This window comes from Eleutherodactylus coqui, chromosome 4, assembly GCF_035609145.1.
Source record: "Eleutherodactylus coqui strain aEleCoq1 chromosome 4, aEleCoq1.hap1, whole genome shotgun sequence".
NCBI classification, from domain to species: domain Eukaryota; kingdom Metazoa; phylum Chordata; class Amphibia; order Anura; family Eleutherodactylidae; genus Eleutherodactylus; species Eleutherodactylus coqui.
In genome coordinates this window covers 251,098,807-251,113,655 of record NC_089840.1, presented here as the reverse complement: position 1 = coordinate 251,113,655, position 14,849 = coordinate 251,098,807, and the positions used below count along the sequence as shown (strand labels likewise).

At 45.0% G+C, this 14,849-nt stretch overlaps 1 protein-coding gene across 7 annotated transcripts in view; it reads right to left on the bottom strand.

The window, feature by feature from the left end:
* LDB1 (LIM domain binding 1) overlaps window positions 1-14,849 on the bottom strand; it is a 159,043-nt gene that overhangs the window by 19,975 nt on the left and 124,219 nt on the right. For all 7 annotated transcript variants that reach the window (XM_066601068.1, XM_066601071.1, XM_066601070.1 and 4 more), the window contains exons 2-3: window positions 7,928-8,030; window positions 1,458-1,502 (exon numbers count right to left, since the gene is read on the bottom strand). In XM_066601068.1, the coding sequence (XP_066457165.1) occupies window positions 1,458-1,502; window positions 7,928-8,030 (148 nt within the window). The remainder of the gene's footprint in view (window positions 1-1,457; window positions 1,503-7,927; window positions 8,031-14,849) is intronic.

Below are 14,849 nucleotides of genomic sequence, written 5' to 3'. Positions count from 1 at the left end.
GACTATTTTGTCTTTTCCATCTCCATATTTTGAAAAGACACAACTTTCTTTCAACTGCCGCGGCCGTAGGAATGCCTACATCTTTAATGGACAGGTGTCTTGTCTGCCTAACATACTACCTTACATTCTGGTTTATAGTATACATTTTTCTTGGGGGTTCTTGGTGGGGGGGGGGGGGGGGGGGGGGGAACAAGAAAAAATAAAGAACAGCAATTAGAGTGCATTTACATGGGTGAGTGTAATATCGCCCTAAGAAGCTTGGACCGATAATGCACTTGCAAGCAGAGGATTTATACATGAGTGCGATCGCACTTGTATCGCCGCACTCGCCTCGCTCTTTTTTTTTTTTGTACACGTGTGTAAATTGCCCGTTCTGTAAGAGAGCAACAATTCATCACACTTGCATGAAACTCGCATGTACATGTGAGCGTATAGGGAAGAATGGGCAATTCTTCAACAAAAATTGCCCAAAAATAGGACATGCTGCAATTTTTCTCACGCATCACTTCTTCGCGTAGCACTGTGAAGGGGAAAAAAAAAAGCATGTGTAAACGCACACCGGTTCTTTTCCCGTGCCTCTTGCAATACACAGAAATCGTGCGGGGAAAATCATTGTTTTTGCATCGCTCATTTGCAGTATTGATAAATTTAAAGATACCGTATTTCCCCAAAAATAAGACAGTGTCATATATTAACTTTTGTTCAAAAAGGTTTAACATTTTTTACATGTATAGCTGCCTGGACACTATTTAAATTGACTTTTAAATTAACTGTTAGCAGGGCTTAATTTGGGAGTAGGGCTTATATTTCAAGCATCCTCAAAAAGCCTGAAAAATCAATCATTTTGCATCCTCAAAAATTCTGGAAAATCATGATATGTCTTATTTTCAGGGTATGTCTTATTTTCAGGGAAACAGGGTAGTTTTGATCACTTACACAATAGCCTAACATACAAATGTGTTGTGTATTATGTCTGTTACTATTATACAGACAGGCAGGATATTAGGTCTTACTAAAAGGTAGGGCTGATAGACTAATGTTCACTGGAGACACAAGGGTCTTTGTTACAACCACATCTGCAATGGCATCACAGGGGCGCCAATTGGCTTACAGAAAACCCTGCCCAACTAAGGTCACCCGTCACACATGGCCGTAGCAAAGTGCTGCGATTTTACTTTAGTTTGCGGAGACTGCGTTCCTGCCTCCGGCAGCGGCTTTAGCACACCATCGATGATGAGGTGCGCTAAATGTAAAAAGTAGGACACAGCGCTCGCAAATCAATGCATTTAAGCACGTCTGCGAGGCTACATTGAAATTGATGGGAGCGTTATACCACGATTACCACGGCATTCAAATCGGGGGGAAAGTGGCCTAAATCAGATTTTCTTCTCTATGCCTTTAACAACAATGCGCGTGACAGTATCTATAAAGTTAGCAGGCGATCTCAGTGTACATACCCGATCCCAGGCTCCAGGTATGTGGGAGGATACATCGGAGTTGGTCTGAAGGAACAAGAACAGAATTTTTTCAGGTGCAGCAATTTGCAATTTTTTAAATATTCTATAATATATATTTTTGATTGACTATAGATAATACAACGATCCGACATACTAAACTGAAGAACTGACAACCTGGACTTAGACATTCTTGAGTTACGTACAGTAGACCTAAAAAGTCTCCACACCCTTGATCAAATCTAACAAATCGTAATCTTTTCAGATTTATTTCCGCCTTTAATGTGACCCGTTATCAATGCAATTCCATAGGAAAAAGCCCCGAAAATCTGTTAGGATGGAAAATAAAAAAAAATAACGTGGTCGCATAGATCTGCACAGCGTTAGTCGAATACTTTGTTGATGTAGTCTGTCTTGATGATGGCATTCAGTCTTTTGGGGTCGGTGTCCATCATCAGGGAACATCTTGGTTGGACAATCTTTGCCCACTCATCCTTGAAAAAGCACTCCAAATCTGTCAGCTTGCGAGGGCATCTTGTGTGTAGCGCCCTCGTCAGGTCACCCATAGATCTTCAATGGGATTCCGGTCTGGGGTCTGGCTGGGCCATTCCAAAACTTTGATCTTCTGGTGAAGCCATTTTTGGTTGATTTGGCCGTACGCTTTGGGTTGTCGTCATGCTGAAAGGTGAAATTCCTCCTCATCATTATCTTTGTAGCAGAGGGCTGAAGGTTTTGTGCCAAAATGGGCTGATATTTAGGACTATTCATAATTCCCTCCACCTTGACTAAGGCCCCAGTTCCAGCAGCAGAAAAACAGCTCCAAAGCATAATGCTGCCTCCACCATCTTCACTGTGGGTATGAGGTTCTTCTGGTGATTGGCAGTGTTGACTTTGTGCCAAACATACCTTTTGGGATTCTGACCAAAAACTTCCCCCTTGGTCTCATCAGACATAACACGTTCTCCCACAGACTTTATGTAGGTTTTGGCAAAGCATAGCCGGGCTTGGATGCTTTTCTTTGTTAGAGAAGGCTTCCATCTTCCCCCCCTACCCCACAACCCAGACGTATGAAGGATATGGAAGATGGTTGTCACATGCACTAGAAAACCAGTACTAGCCAGAAACTCCTGCAGCTCCTTAATGTTGCTGTAGGCCTCTTGGCAGCCTCCTGGACCAATTTTCTTCTGGTCTTTTCATCAATTTTTGAAGGACGTCCAGTTCTTGGTAATGTCACAGTTGTGCCAAATTCCATGGTATATGTAACGCCTTGGAAGTGTTTTGGCCCCCTTCTCCTGACTGACACCTTCCAACAATCAGATCCCTTTGAGGCGTAGTAAGCTCTTTACGAACAAATAAGAAAATGTCCGGAAAACCCAACTAGAGGAGCTGAACTCTATATGGGGTAAATCAGTATCATTGTAAGGCTGGGCTCACACGACGGTAAGTGTTTGACAGCTCTGGAGCCGGCAGTGACCTGGCATACTCCCGCGCATGGCGGTGAAGTTTTACTGCACATGACAGCGTATCTCTTTTTTATCTTTTTTTGGGGAGTGGAAAAAGGGTGGGTTTAGGGTTTATATTTCCAGCGTATATATGCGCCAAAATAGAACAGGATGCTTTTTTTGCGCTCGCGTATTATGCAATTCCGACACGCTAATGTGATTGGAACGGCGTAAGGCAAAGTAATTGATTGCCTGCAAGTTACCGCATGTCTCACAGGCATACAGGGTGGTAATTATATGTCCTTGGAAGGATTATTCAATAGGAGTTTAAATGTAAAGGACTAATTTTTAACATTGCCACATCCCGCAAAAAAAAAAAAAAAAAATGTGCTGCACGGATGTGCAAAATCCACCTAACCGTAGCTCCGTGCCCATTGCTTTCAATGGGGTAGGCGCTATGGAGAAGATTGCGATCCTCTGCCACAGCGGTCACAGCTGTGGCAGAGGACTGCGATGTTCTCCCACTGCTTTCAATGGAACCAGCGCTGGAGCCCCACGGGGAATCTTTATGCGCAGCACAGACCTTCCTGATGCACGCATGTTTTATTTTTTGCAGGTGCAAGTATTTTGGCCTGCTTCTATCAGACACGCTATTTTCTGCACACATAGGTGCGTGCAAAAAAACCCCCAAAAAACGCTCGTCTGACTTCGCCCTTGAAAAGATTTCAGTTTGTTCTTCAATGGAATTGTACAGATAACAGGTCACATTGAAAGTGGAAATAAAGCTGAAATAAATCATCTTTGGCGGATGTGACAAAGACATGGCATTTTAACAGGGGCGTGTAGACTTATGAGATCAACTGGAGATCCCCTGCAGTCAGTCAGATGTAGCTGAAGCTGCCCTTACTCATATAAGAGATCATGGCCAAATGCTTATTTGGTCTTCCCATAAAGGCAGGCATCTCGGACAAGTCTCTGCGGTCATTTGCTATGGGCAGTGAAAGAAAAATGCAGCCAGAGGAGGAGATCCGCTTGCTGTATGATGCAGGTCATGATTATAACCGCCACAGGCCGCTACAATGCAGAGACCATACCGTAACAATGTAGAGCGTACAAAGACTTCCGATGGTTTTCTAAAGCATTTAAAGGGACTCTGTCATTTCTTGTTCTACGAGCATCAACTACTTGGTTTATGGGCTCTTAGGACAGGGTCCGGCCATGGAGTCTGGGGTGTTCGTTTTTATTATACCTACCTGGCTACCCATCGCCCTCACCATCAGCCCAGAAAGTCGCCGCTTGAGCGGACTCACCTCTGCTTTCACTGCACTCCAACACCCATAGAGAATAGTTTGTAAGTACGAGCACTCAAAGCAGAGGAGTCCACTCACTGCATCAAGACGATGGTAGGTAGGTATGTATACACACATGCCAAGGAATCCACAGCCCCTGCCCTATGAGCCCATGGTCACCAAAGAACATGACAGTTTCCCTTTAAGGTCCAGGTAAACAGACTTGGAGAACACAAAAGTCAAGCAGTAAGGGTCTCTGCACATGAGCAGATTAAATACCAAAGTTCTGTCAGGGTCTGCAACCAACAGAACTTTGACTCATTACTGGAGATTAGCGAACGTACTCGCTAAGGCAAACTACTCGAGCGAGTAGTGCCTTATGCAAGTACCTGCCCGCTCGTCTCTAAAGATTCAGGTGCCAGCGGGGGAAAGCGGTGAGTTGAGGGAGTGAGCAGGGAGGAGCGGGAGGGGAGAGTGAGAGAGAGATCTCCCCCTCCCCCCCCCCCCCCCCCCCCCCATTCCTCATCGCTCTCCCCCGCCGGCCCCCGAATCTTTAGAGACGAGCGGGCAGGTACTTGCATAAGGCACTACTCGCTCGAGTAGTTTGCCTTAGCGAGTACGCTCGCTCATCTCTACCCATTACAGTCATTCACATGTGCGATTTTTTTGTTTGTTTGTTTTCACTGACCAATTCATTTACAGTAATTTAATTTTAAACACAAAAAGCACAGAATATGTATCTTTTTAGGTCCATTTTTATGCACCAAAATCTCCCAGCAAACTCAATGGCTGCGTGGGGAAAAAATGGAATGCACTAACATGGCATGCATGTCTGCTACTCTTCTCCCCCCCCCCCCCCACCCCCCCCCCCCCCCCCCACACACCTACGTCAATGGGAGTTTTAACCATTATTTGGGCCACCTTCCTTTTATTTGACACATGTGAAAAACCGTACAGAGGACCTCATATGTTAAAAAATGCAAAAACATTTAAAAAGACGGATGTAAAACATATCCTTTCACAGTGAAATTGGTCAGTTTTTCACGGACCAAAATCGAATGCACCCGTGTGACTAAGGAAGATATAAGCATCTACTATTCAGTAAATTCTATGTAATGCCCGTCTACCACCAGATACCACTACATCTCTCTCCAAAAACCACAAAGGCCGCAATACAAGCCCCACTGTATCCCTGGTATGCCTCCAATGTATATGGTTTTTTTTTTGTTGGATCTCATATAATGGATCATCTAGGGAAGAGTATATCTGTAATACAGGATTACTACTAATTATTTTCCTGATTTGAACCCCCCATAACTCACATTTAATGACACGCAGACACAGAAGTTTGATATCCATGGAAACAAACTCAAAAAATGTTGTTGCACAACATCAAAACGGTTTTCTCCATCAGAGGCGATTAGAGATGAGCGAGTATACTCGCTAAGGCACATTACTCGAGTGAGTAGTGCCTTACCGAGTATCTCCCCGCTCGTCTCTAAAGATTGGGGGGTCGGCGCGGGTGACAGGTGAGTTGCGGCGGGGAGCGGGGGGGGGGGGGGGGGGAGGGGGGAGCGAGGGAGGGAGAGATCTCCCCTCCGTTCCTCCCCGCTCCCCCCCGCCGGCCCCCGAATCTTTAGAGACGAGCGGGGAGATACTCGGCTAAGGCACTACTCGCTCAAGTAATGTGCCTTAGCGAGTATACTCACTCATCACTAGAGGCGATCATTGTGGCCCCTTTGTCACTCGTCACACATGTAGCCTACAATCATGTTCCAGCCATACACGTTGTAGTGGATCATGAACAACTGATGCAATGGCTGCTGTCATGTCGCAGATCATGCATGGTGAGTGGTAGGGGGGCATGTAGACCAACACTCCTCCAGAGGAAATAATCACAAGACCTAAGGTCCGAGGAGCGTGGACGTCCTTTTTGACCATTGCAACCACAGCGAGGCTTTTATATTACTTCAGCTGCTTCAGAAATAAAAGCTGCGCTGTGATTGGTTGCGCTGGGCAACATGGACACTTACTGTTAGACGGTTTTGCTAAATTAAAATGTTTGAGCTTTTGTTTCCATTGATATCACATTTATGTATCGGAGTGTCAAGCTTGCGTTATGAGGGTTTTATATCGGGGCGATTATTTTAGTACATTTTGGTGAATATCATGCCCATTATTTCTTGCGAATCATTCCTAAGGCCATAGTCACATATTACCGTGCTTCCCTGAAAATAAGACAGTGTCTTATATTAATTTTTATTCAAAAATGTTTAACTTTTTTACATATATAGTTGCCTGGACACTATTTAAATTGACTTTTTTTTAAATTAACTGTTAGCAGGGCTTAATTTTGGAGTAGGGCTTATATTTCAAACATCCTCAAAAAGCCTGAAAAATCATTTTGCATCCTCAAAAATTCTGGAAAATCATGCCATGTCTTATTTTCAGGGAGACAGGGTACATATGTGGTCAATAATTTTAAAGTATAAGGGGTGGAAGTGCGGTGGAATATCCGCAGTGGAGATGCCATGGAAAATACCGTACCATTTTCACCTCCAAAACACAGCCAACATTCCCACAATTGGTGTGGATTTCGACTCGAAATCATCTGCGTATCCGCAGCTAATTTTGAAAGATACAGCGGATCACCTACGAAGGCTTTGGCCGTCAACCAAATCTGCAGTGTGTGAATAAGACCTTACTGTAACAGTGTTTATAGGAAGCTTCAGGGACATTTACAGCCCATGTGAGGACAATGAAAGTTCCGCAGCATTTAAAGTAGGAGCTATGCAAAAGAGACAAAACAAAAAAATCTTGCCCTCATGGAGCAGAGACAATCTGCAGCATGCTTGAAATACACTGCAGATTCCAAATCCGCAGCATGTCAATTTGTGCTGCAGATTTCACCCTTTGGAATGCAAAAACCTTAAACCCATGGCAAACCCGCACCATTTAGGTGTAGAGTTGGCTGCTGCAGATTAGCTGCCGGTAGCCGTCAGCGAATATGGCCCACGTGAATGCACCCTGGAAGGGAATTTCCATAATGACAGGCAATCAAGCTTGATTGATGGTCCAATGTCACCCACTGACCGTCACCAGTGGGGGCCGCCCACATTACATAACAGTGCTGGAAGAGTCCATACATCAAAAAAACACAAGTATAGAGTCAGTGCGACCGTAGCTGCATAGCATACCCCACTGACTATTCCATGACAAGTACTCTTAAAAGGCTTTTTCCCACCAAAAATATTTATCAGCTATCCACAAAAACACAGAAAAGATAATATATTTGTCTGCTAGGGGTCCGACCGCTGAGAACCCCGGTGATCAAACCCAGAGTGATGTTGTGCATGCGGGATCCATGCTCTATGGAGATAGCCGAACAGTGCGCTCAGGTGAATGGAGCTGTGATCACGCATACGCACCGCCACTCCTTTCTTCCTGGGGACTTTGGGGGTTCGCCATTCTTGTGATCCATTTCATTTGGAGCCGCGCCTGCAGTTACAAGCGCCGGCCACTACATAGGAGGTCGGTGTGGAGGCTTCCGCTTCAACCTCTGTTGTTGCTGCATTGACAGCATGTGCCCACTCAGCTAATCGGTCGGGGTCCTGAGCGGCGGAACCCAAGCCGATCAACTATTGAGGATCTATCCTGATGGTAGGTCATCAATAGTATTTGACTAGAAAACCCCTTCAAGTACAGAACAATAATGTACAATAAGGTAAAGCAGAACTCTTACCCCACATCTCGATCCAGCATTGTGCCTGGGTGGAAGGGGGGAAAGGCGTTGCCGTTGGGGGGCTCCTTTGGCGAGTACAGCTTGAATGACTTGGAGGAACAGCCTGTAGTAAGAGAACAAAAAAAAAAATTGTAATTATCGGAAATGCTAAAACAAGAAAGGCGCTTTGGACAGGCCACGCCCTCATCCATAGCGAGAAGTTGTGGGTATTTAAGAAAAACATCTAATTGAGTTTCATGCACAGCAACCACAGGCTGGAAGGCACCTCAGAACTATTACCCATTCTGGTCGTCCTTCCCTGCATACGCATCTATTATTCATCATTACACAGTGCTAAATGTGAGCGGAGAAGCCGCGTTCAGACTCCTTAGAAGAAATTATCTTCAAAACAGACAAAAATCAACCATTAGGCCTTGTGCACACTGCGTATTATGCATCCATACTGTACAACATACCTACTGTATAATGCAATGCCTGTACTGTACCTAGTGTCTGCAAGAAAAATGGCGTATTCCATCAGATACCATGTTACAGAGTAACGCACTAAAGCATGCCCATCAAGCGCATTATGGCTCTGCAATACGAACCCGAAGGAAATCAGCATGTTGTCCCATAGTCTTCATCACTATGCAACCATTACATAATAGCCTTAGGATAAGTCATCAATAGTAAATCAGCATGGGTCCACCACCTGGGATCTCTGTCGATCAGCAGTTTTGTGGGTCAATGCACTAGTATACTGAGCTGAGTTCTGTAGGAAGCAGATAGCTCCGTTCTCACTGCAGTGGCCTGGATTGGTACTGCAAGCAAAGTTCCCATTGAAATGAATGAGAATTTGGCCTGCATTATCATGCCTGGCCACTGCAGTGGAAACCATTGTCCACTTCTACTTCGTGCACGAGTGAACTATTCTGGCAAACAGAGGATAGCCGGGTATCCCGAGTGATATACGGTGGCGCGGCACAGTTAACACCTGGACAACCCCTTTAAGGCTCTTTTCAGATGGCATTTTTTTAATTAAGCATAGGAACAGAAACCAGGACTGCACCATAGGGGTCAAATTCTGTGATTATGACCTCTTCGGTCTCCTTCTCATATCATTACCATCCCTGCCAGACTTTTAAACTAGATAGAAAAGAACTGTCCAACATTTTTTTTTAAATCTAGTGTAAAATACTGAGAGTGATGGAAATAATGCGAGATAGACCAAAAGGTTTCCGTCTCCACTACTGACCCTTACGGTTCTACATAGAGGATAGAACCAGCACTGGACTGCAAATACGTTGCCAGAAAAAGAGCTTAAACCATTTATGAAAGTCACCAACTTGTACCATAGGATCACGTGGCAGCTGCCATTTTTTCAGCCATGGCCCAATTCCCTACCAAGGCTCATCCTGTAACTCTAGCTGGTTTCTAAACCTGATGAAAAATGGATCCCAACAGAGAGATGTTGTATAAGAAGCCTGAGCAATCTAGTGACAGCGAAGACTCATTTTTCAGTGGAGATCTCCTTCAAGGGTGTATTCCAATCTCAACGAGTTAACCCCTATCCACAGGATAGTGGAGAACTTAACCAATCCAGGGGAAAGGGTCTGCCTACTGGGACCATCAACGATCCCAAGATTTCAGCCCATGCATGTGCACCTCCGCTTCATTCACCTCAATGGAACCACTGGAGATAGCTAGGTGCTTGATCCGGCCAGAATAACCTCCGCCGTGGCCAACCCCCTTTCCCAATAAAGACACCACTCCTTCCTCTTTGGCTAAAATGGCCACAGCAGCCAATTTATTGACAAAAACAGTACATAAAATCATAAAATAAAGCCAAACATACGAGGAGGGGGGGGGGGGGGGTAGGGAAAGAGTCCTTGGAGCCACAAAAAAATCTGGTGCAACCATAATACGAACAGAAACCTGCCCCCCGCCAGACCAACAGGCTCAGGGGCAACACAAGCCGCCCAAAGGGTGGCTACTACTATTGAGACTTACAACTGGATGGAGTCTACTGCCGCCCCCTCACCAGCCAAGTCACCTTCACCAGATACAATAAAATTTAACACCACGAAGGGATTCCCCCCATACAATTTCCACCGACTCCAAGGACCCCCCACCCGCCAAGCTGCCATGACAAAACATTATTTACCCCCAATTTCTCCTAAACTCTCAGGCAGGCCTCACTTGCGTCCCCTCAGCTAAAGATGGCGCTGCCACGACCCCCTCTCTTAAATAACCCCCGCCTTCTTCCTAAACCACCAATCCGTGCTGTCAGCCCCCTTAATTCTAGAATCTTCCCCACAATCTAAATGATTTAACCCCTTACCCCCCAAATTCCTTCCCTTCAGTTATTCCCCCCCCCCCCTTCCCGTCATGACGGACTTCCATTTAAAGGGGGGCCCAGTCCCCTCCATTACAGCCCTATCCTTGAAGTCCTCTACTTCCAGTGACCCCACTGAACTGAATGGAGCAGAGGTGTGCATGCCGGAACTTCAGGGTGCACCAGGACCGATATCTTGGTCTTGGACAAGGTCCAACCGCTGGGACCTATCTCCCATTGATCCTCAAGTTAACCTGCACGTTGTAGATAGGGGACAACTAGCCGAGACAAATACTACGCTCACACGTCACGGAATTGGTGAGCGTTGTCCATAGTGGAAAATCTGGACCAAAATCTATATCAATTTCTGAGCCAAAAACCACGGTTATGGATAAGCGGGTGACTTAACCCCCTCAATCTGCTGCACCAAAATCTGCAACTCAAAAACAGATGGCAGATTATGGAGAGGATCCGCACCAAAATCTGGTAGTATGAACACACCCTTAAAAGTATTTGTACAGGATAAAAGAAAACAAAAAGCTGCATTTTTTTGAGAACCTGTAGCCCAATTGTCCATATTTTGTGTCTGATATTGCATTCCAGCTGCCATTAAATAAACGGAGCTAATCTGCAATACCCGAAAACATCCTGTGAACAGGTATTGCGCAGTTTTTTGAAAGAAAAAAAACCCAAAAAAAAAACACCTTGTTTTTCTAATTTGTACAACCCTTTAAGAAAAAAAAAATGTATGTGTGAGAGCAAAGTAACTACAAAATTACAGGTCTGACGGCATGCATTAGGAATCGCATATTCTTGTCCTACCACACCCAAACGCTTCAGCTCACACCCATAATGATGCTTTGGATAGGCCACATCTACAATTTGCAGTAAGATTGGATGAAAATAGGGACATGTTATCATTTGTATTTTTAGAATTGAAGTACATGGGAGAATTTGGTTACATTGTAATCCGCACGAGCTCGCCAACCGGTCATGTGATCAACGCAACAGACCCCAGAAGTACAATCAGACGGAAGCTAGGACTTTACGGCTCAGACCTTCAAGATCCAGGGAAAAACCATTTATGGAGGGAGAAGATTCACTACTAAAGCCAACATTTTATAAAAGCTCAGATTGCAAGACAAGCGGCTAACTTCATACACACAAATGGGCGCCAATGTTTCTGGAGGTTAGCTATCATGCACCATTGGAGGCCATATTGGGGCGACGTTCTCTAGGGGAGGAGAATTCAACATTTAAATCCCAAATCGCAAGACACTCATATTCCCCACCCTGTTTGAGCAAGATCACCAAAAGCCCGTTTTACACGCAACGATTAGCGCTCAAAATTCACTCAAAAGCCATCTTTTGAGCGATCATCATTATGTGTAAATGTGCGCCCATCGTGCACTTATTGAGTACCATACATCCATCGCTGACTTCAGGTCCGCATGAAATCCTCGTCCCTCAGGACTATAAGATAAGGCGGACCGAATGCAGAGTTCTCCGCGGGCAGCGCTGATAACATTCTTTAACAGCTGTTAACAGCTACTGTCCGGCTCGAGAACAACAGTTGTGTATTTAGAGAGCAGACCGCCTGCTGTTCTCCAAATACATGCAATGAAGTACTAAAGGGCTGATTAGACATTAGTACCTATGCAAAGTGATCACTCAAAACTGGTAGTTTATGACGAATTTTGAGCGATCATCTGTGTGTGTAAATGCACCTTGACAATACCAGTTTTAATTTAATGCAAATTTACCTAAACTCCTCCCAACTTTGAGGTCCAGTTTAGGAGACAGTCCAGCAAAAATGAGACTGCTGTTGCCAAGTATTGACTTGAAAATGGACACCCCATTAGTGTAATAATTTGCAACTTTCTGCCATTTTTCATATCTCATTCTAATTTTCAGAAACAGGCAAGGTTTAGCAGGAAGGAGCCCTCACAAATTATTGTAGATCTGCCCCTTCATGTCAGAAAGTAGCGCAAGTTATAGTGTAACTCTATGCATTCTCTTTCAGCTTCTGGCATATTATCAACCAAAAACGGCCCAAGTGTAATATAGAGGCTTAAGCCACTAAAATAATTTATCACCTATCCACAGTATAAGGCCTCATGTCCACGGCACGCGTGGATTTTTCATGCGGATATCCGCAGCGGATTCACTGCAAATAGTCATTAAAAAGGATTTTTTTTTATTGTTTATGGGAAATCGTGGATTGCGGTTTTTTTCCCCCCACGGATGGTACACGGATGCACTGCGGTTCATCTGCGTGGAAAAAATCCGCAACCCCACCTCCCAGCCTTTTCCCCACCTCTCTAATTGATTTTAAACTTCTAATCTGCAGTGAATCCGCCAATTTGTGTGGCATCCGCACATCAAATAAAACCAAATCCGCAGGTGTTAATTGAAGTGACGCCCAATGCTTCCCTATGGGCGGCTTGATTTGCGGATTACGCAAATCAAATCCTGCAGACATTGGGCCAGACCGAGTCGGCAGGTTTGTAGGAGTGAAGACTCACAAGATGACCGATATGCACATCAATTTATCCTGTCTACCCCCACTATGAGTTATTTCTGCGCCTGCTCTGGGAACATGAAAGCTGCACAGTGATTGGTTGCCATTGGATCCAGAGCAACCAATCACAGTGCAGGTTTCATATTCCCAGAGCAGCTTAACAATAAACACTTGTTCTGTATGTGTTGTAGTCAGTCTTAGGCCCCATTCACATGGGCATATTTTCTGTCCATAGGCTTTGTTGACTGAATAAAGACAGCATACGGACCCATTAAAGTAAATTGGTGTATTCAGGTGTGCTTTATGTGGACCATCTACCATATATAATCGAGTATAAGCAGATTTTTTTTGTGCTGAAAAAGCCCCCTTCGGCTTATCTCGAGTCAGGGAAGGGTTAAAAAAAAAAATTAAAAAAAACAAAAAAACACAAAAACAAAAAACACACTCCATACTCCCCTCGCAGCCGGCGGCGGCACGGCAAACTGCTTTTAGAATTCTCCCCGCTGTCATCTCCCTGCTCGGCTTTCGAATCCCCCGACATCAGCGCTGTGCAAGTAAGCACTGTGATTGGATCGAGTGACGTCTGTGATTGGCTGGCGCTCGATCCAATCACAGCGCTTACTTAGACAGCGCTGACAGAGCTGAGCAGAGAAGATGGCGGGGGATGACGGCAGGGAGAATTCAAGCAGCTTGCCGCACAGATACAGATGCCGGCTGGGAGGCGAGTTTGGAGGCCTTTTTTTTAACCCTGTATATACTCGAATATAGCTCAGCTTATATTTGAGTCAATATGTTTTATTGGTAAAACTTATTGTCTAGGCTTATACTCGGGTCGGCTAATACTATAGTATATAGGGGAGATTTTAAAAAAACAGTACTCTTATTTTCCTATATCACCCATGAAAGTTTACGGGAGCATAAAATAACCACAGTGAGCACAGGTGACACACAGAATTAAACAGAAATGCGTGAACAAGCACACATGTAGTAAATTGGTCTGTTTTTCACGGACTGAAATTACATACGCCATTAGGCTAGTTTCACACAAGTTTATTATCAATGCACTTATGCACCCACAAGAATGACGAGTGTCTTGGCCCAACCACAGGTCCACTGATCTGAACTCAGAGAATCCTAGATATGCTATGATGCGCAGAGTTCGGGTCAGTTGACCTGTAATATATGACCAGCCATCACTACAGTGTGGGGAGCTGGGGATGCTCCTCCGTGTCCGTGCAGCTATGCTGCAGTGTGGCGGAGCTGGGGATGCTCCTCTGTGCCGCTATGCTGCAGTATGGGGAGATGGGAATGCCCCTCTTTGCTGCTATGCTGCAATGTGGAGAGCTGGAATGCTCCACGGAATCCGTGCAGCCATGCTGTGGAGTGAGCGGCAAGGAATACTCCTTGGTGTAAGTAGTGTGAGCTCCTCAATGAGAGACATCTTTTTTGAATAAAGGCTGAGCTGAATACAGGTATTGGAGAGATTTCCACCTCCTTGTTCTCCTCCTCCCTTCACCCCAACAACGTGGATGTGATACAGAGCTACCAGAGACTACATTACTGTTGACCAGTTAAGGATTTTGAGAAACCAGTTACAAAAGGAAAAAGAGGGCGTAGATTGAAACCCTGCGACTAGGTAAGGATTTTGAGAAGCCCAGTATATAGGTACTGGTCTTCTGACGTAATACCACCAACGCAGATCCTCTGCAATAGCCGACCAGTACATGGTCACGAGTCACCCCGGAACAGGTCTTAAAATGGTTCATCCATTTTCCAAACCTGTTGCTGAAAGCGGACGTCAGATCCTGTACCCCAATCAAACTATCTCCTGGAACTATGCTACCAAATCGGTACCAGACCCCCAGCCAGATATTAGGGTCAACTCACAGTGCGAGAATGAAAAGTCAGAGATTCTTTTCAAACTGCGTTACTCATGATGAATTTGGCCATTCGATAGTCTTTAAAGGCAACTCTACTCTAAAACTCATCCAACCACGTTCCACGGGTCTGGTCTACTGTGGATGCTTGACTTGACCCCTCCCAATTCTGTTATGAAGTGAGCGGATTTATACTCCTAAACAAACAAG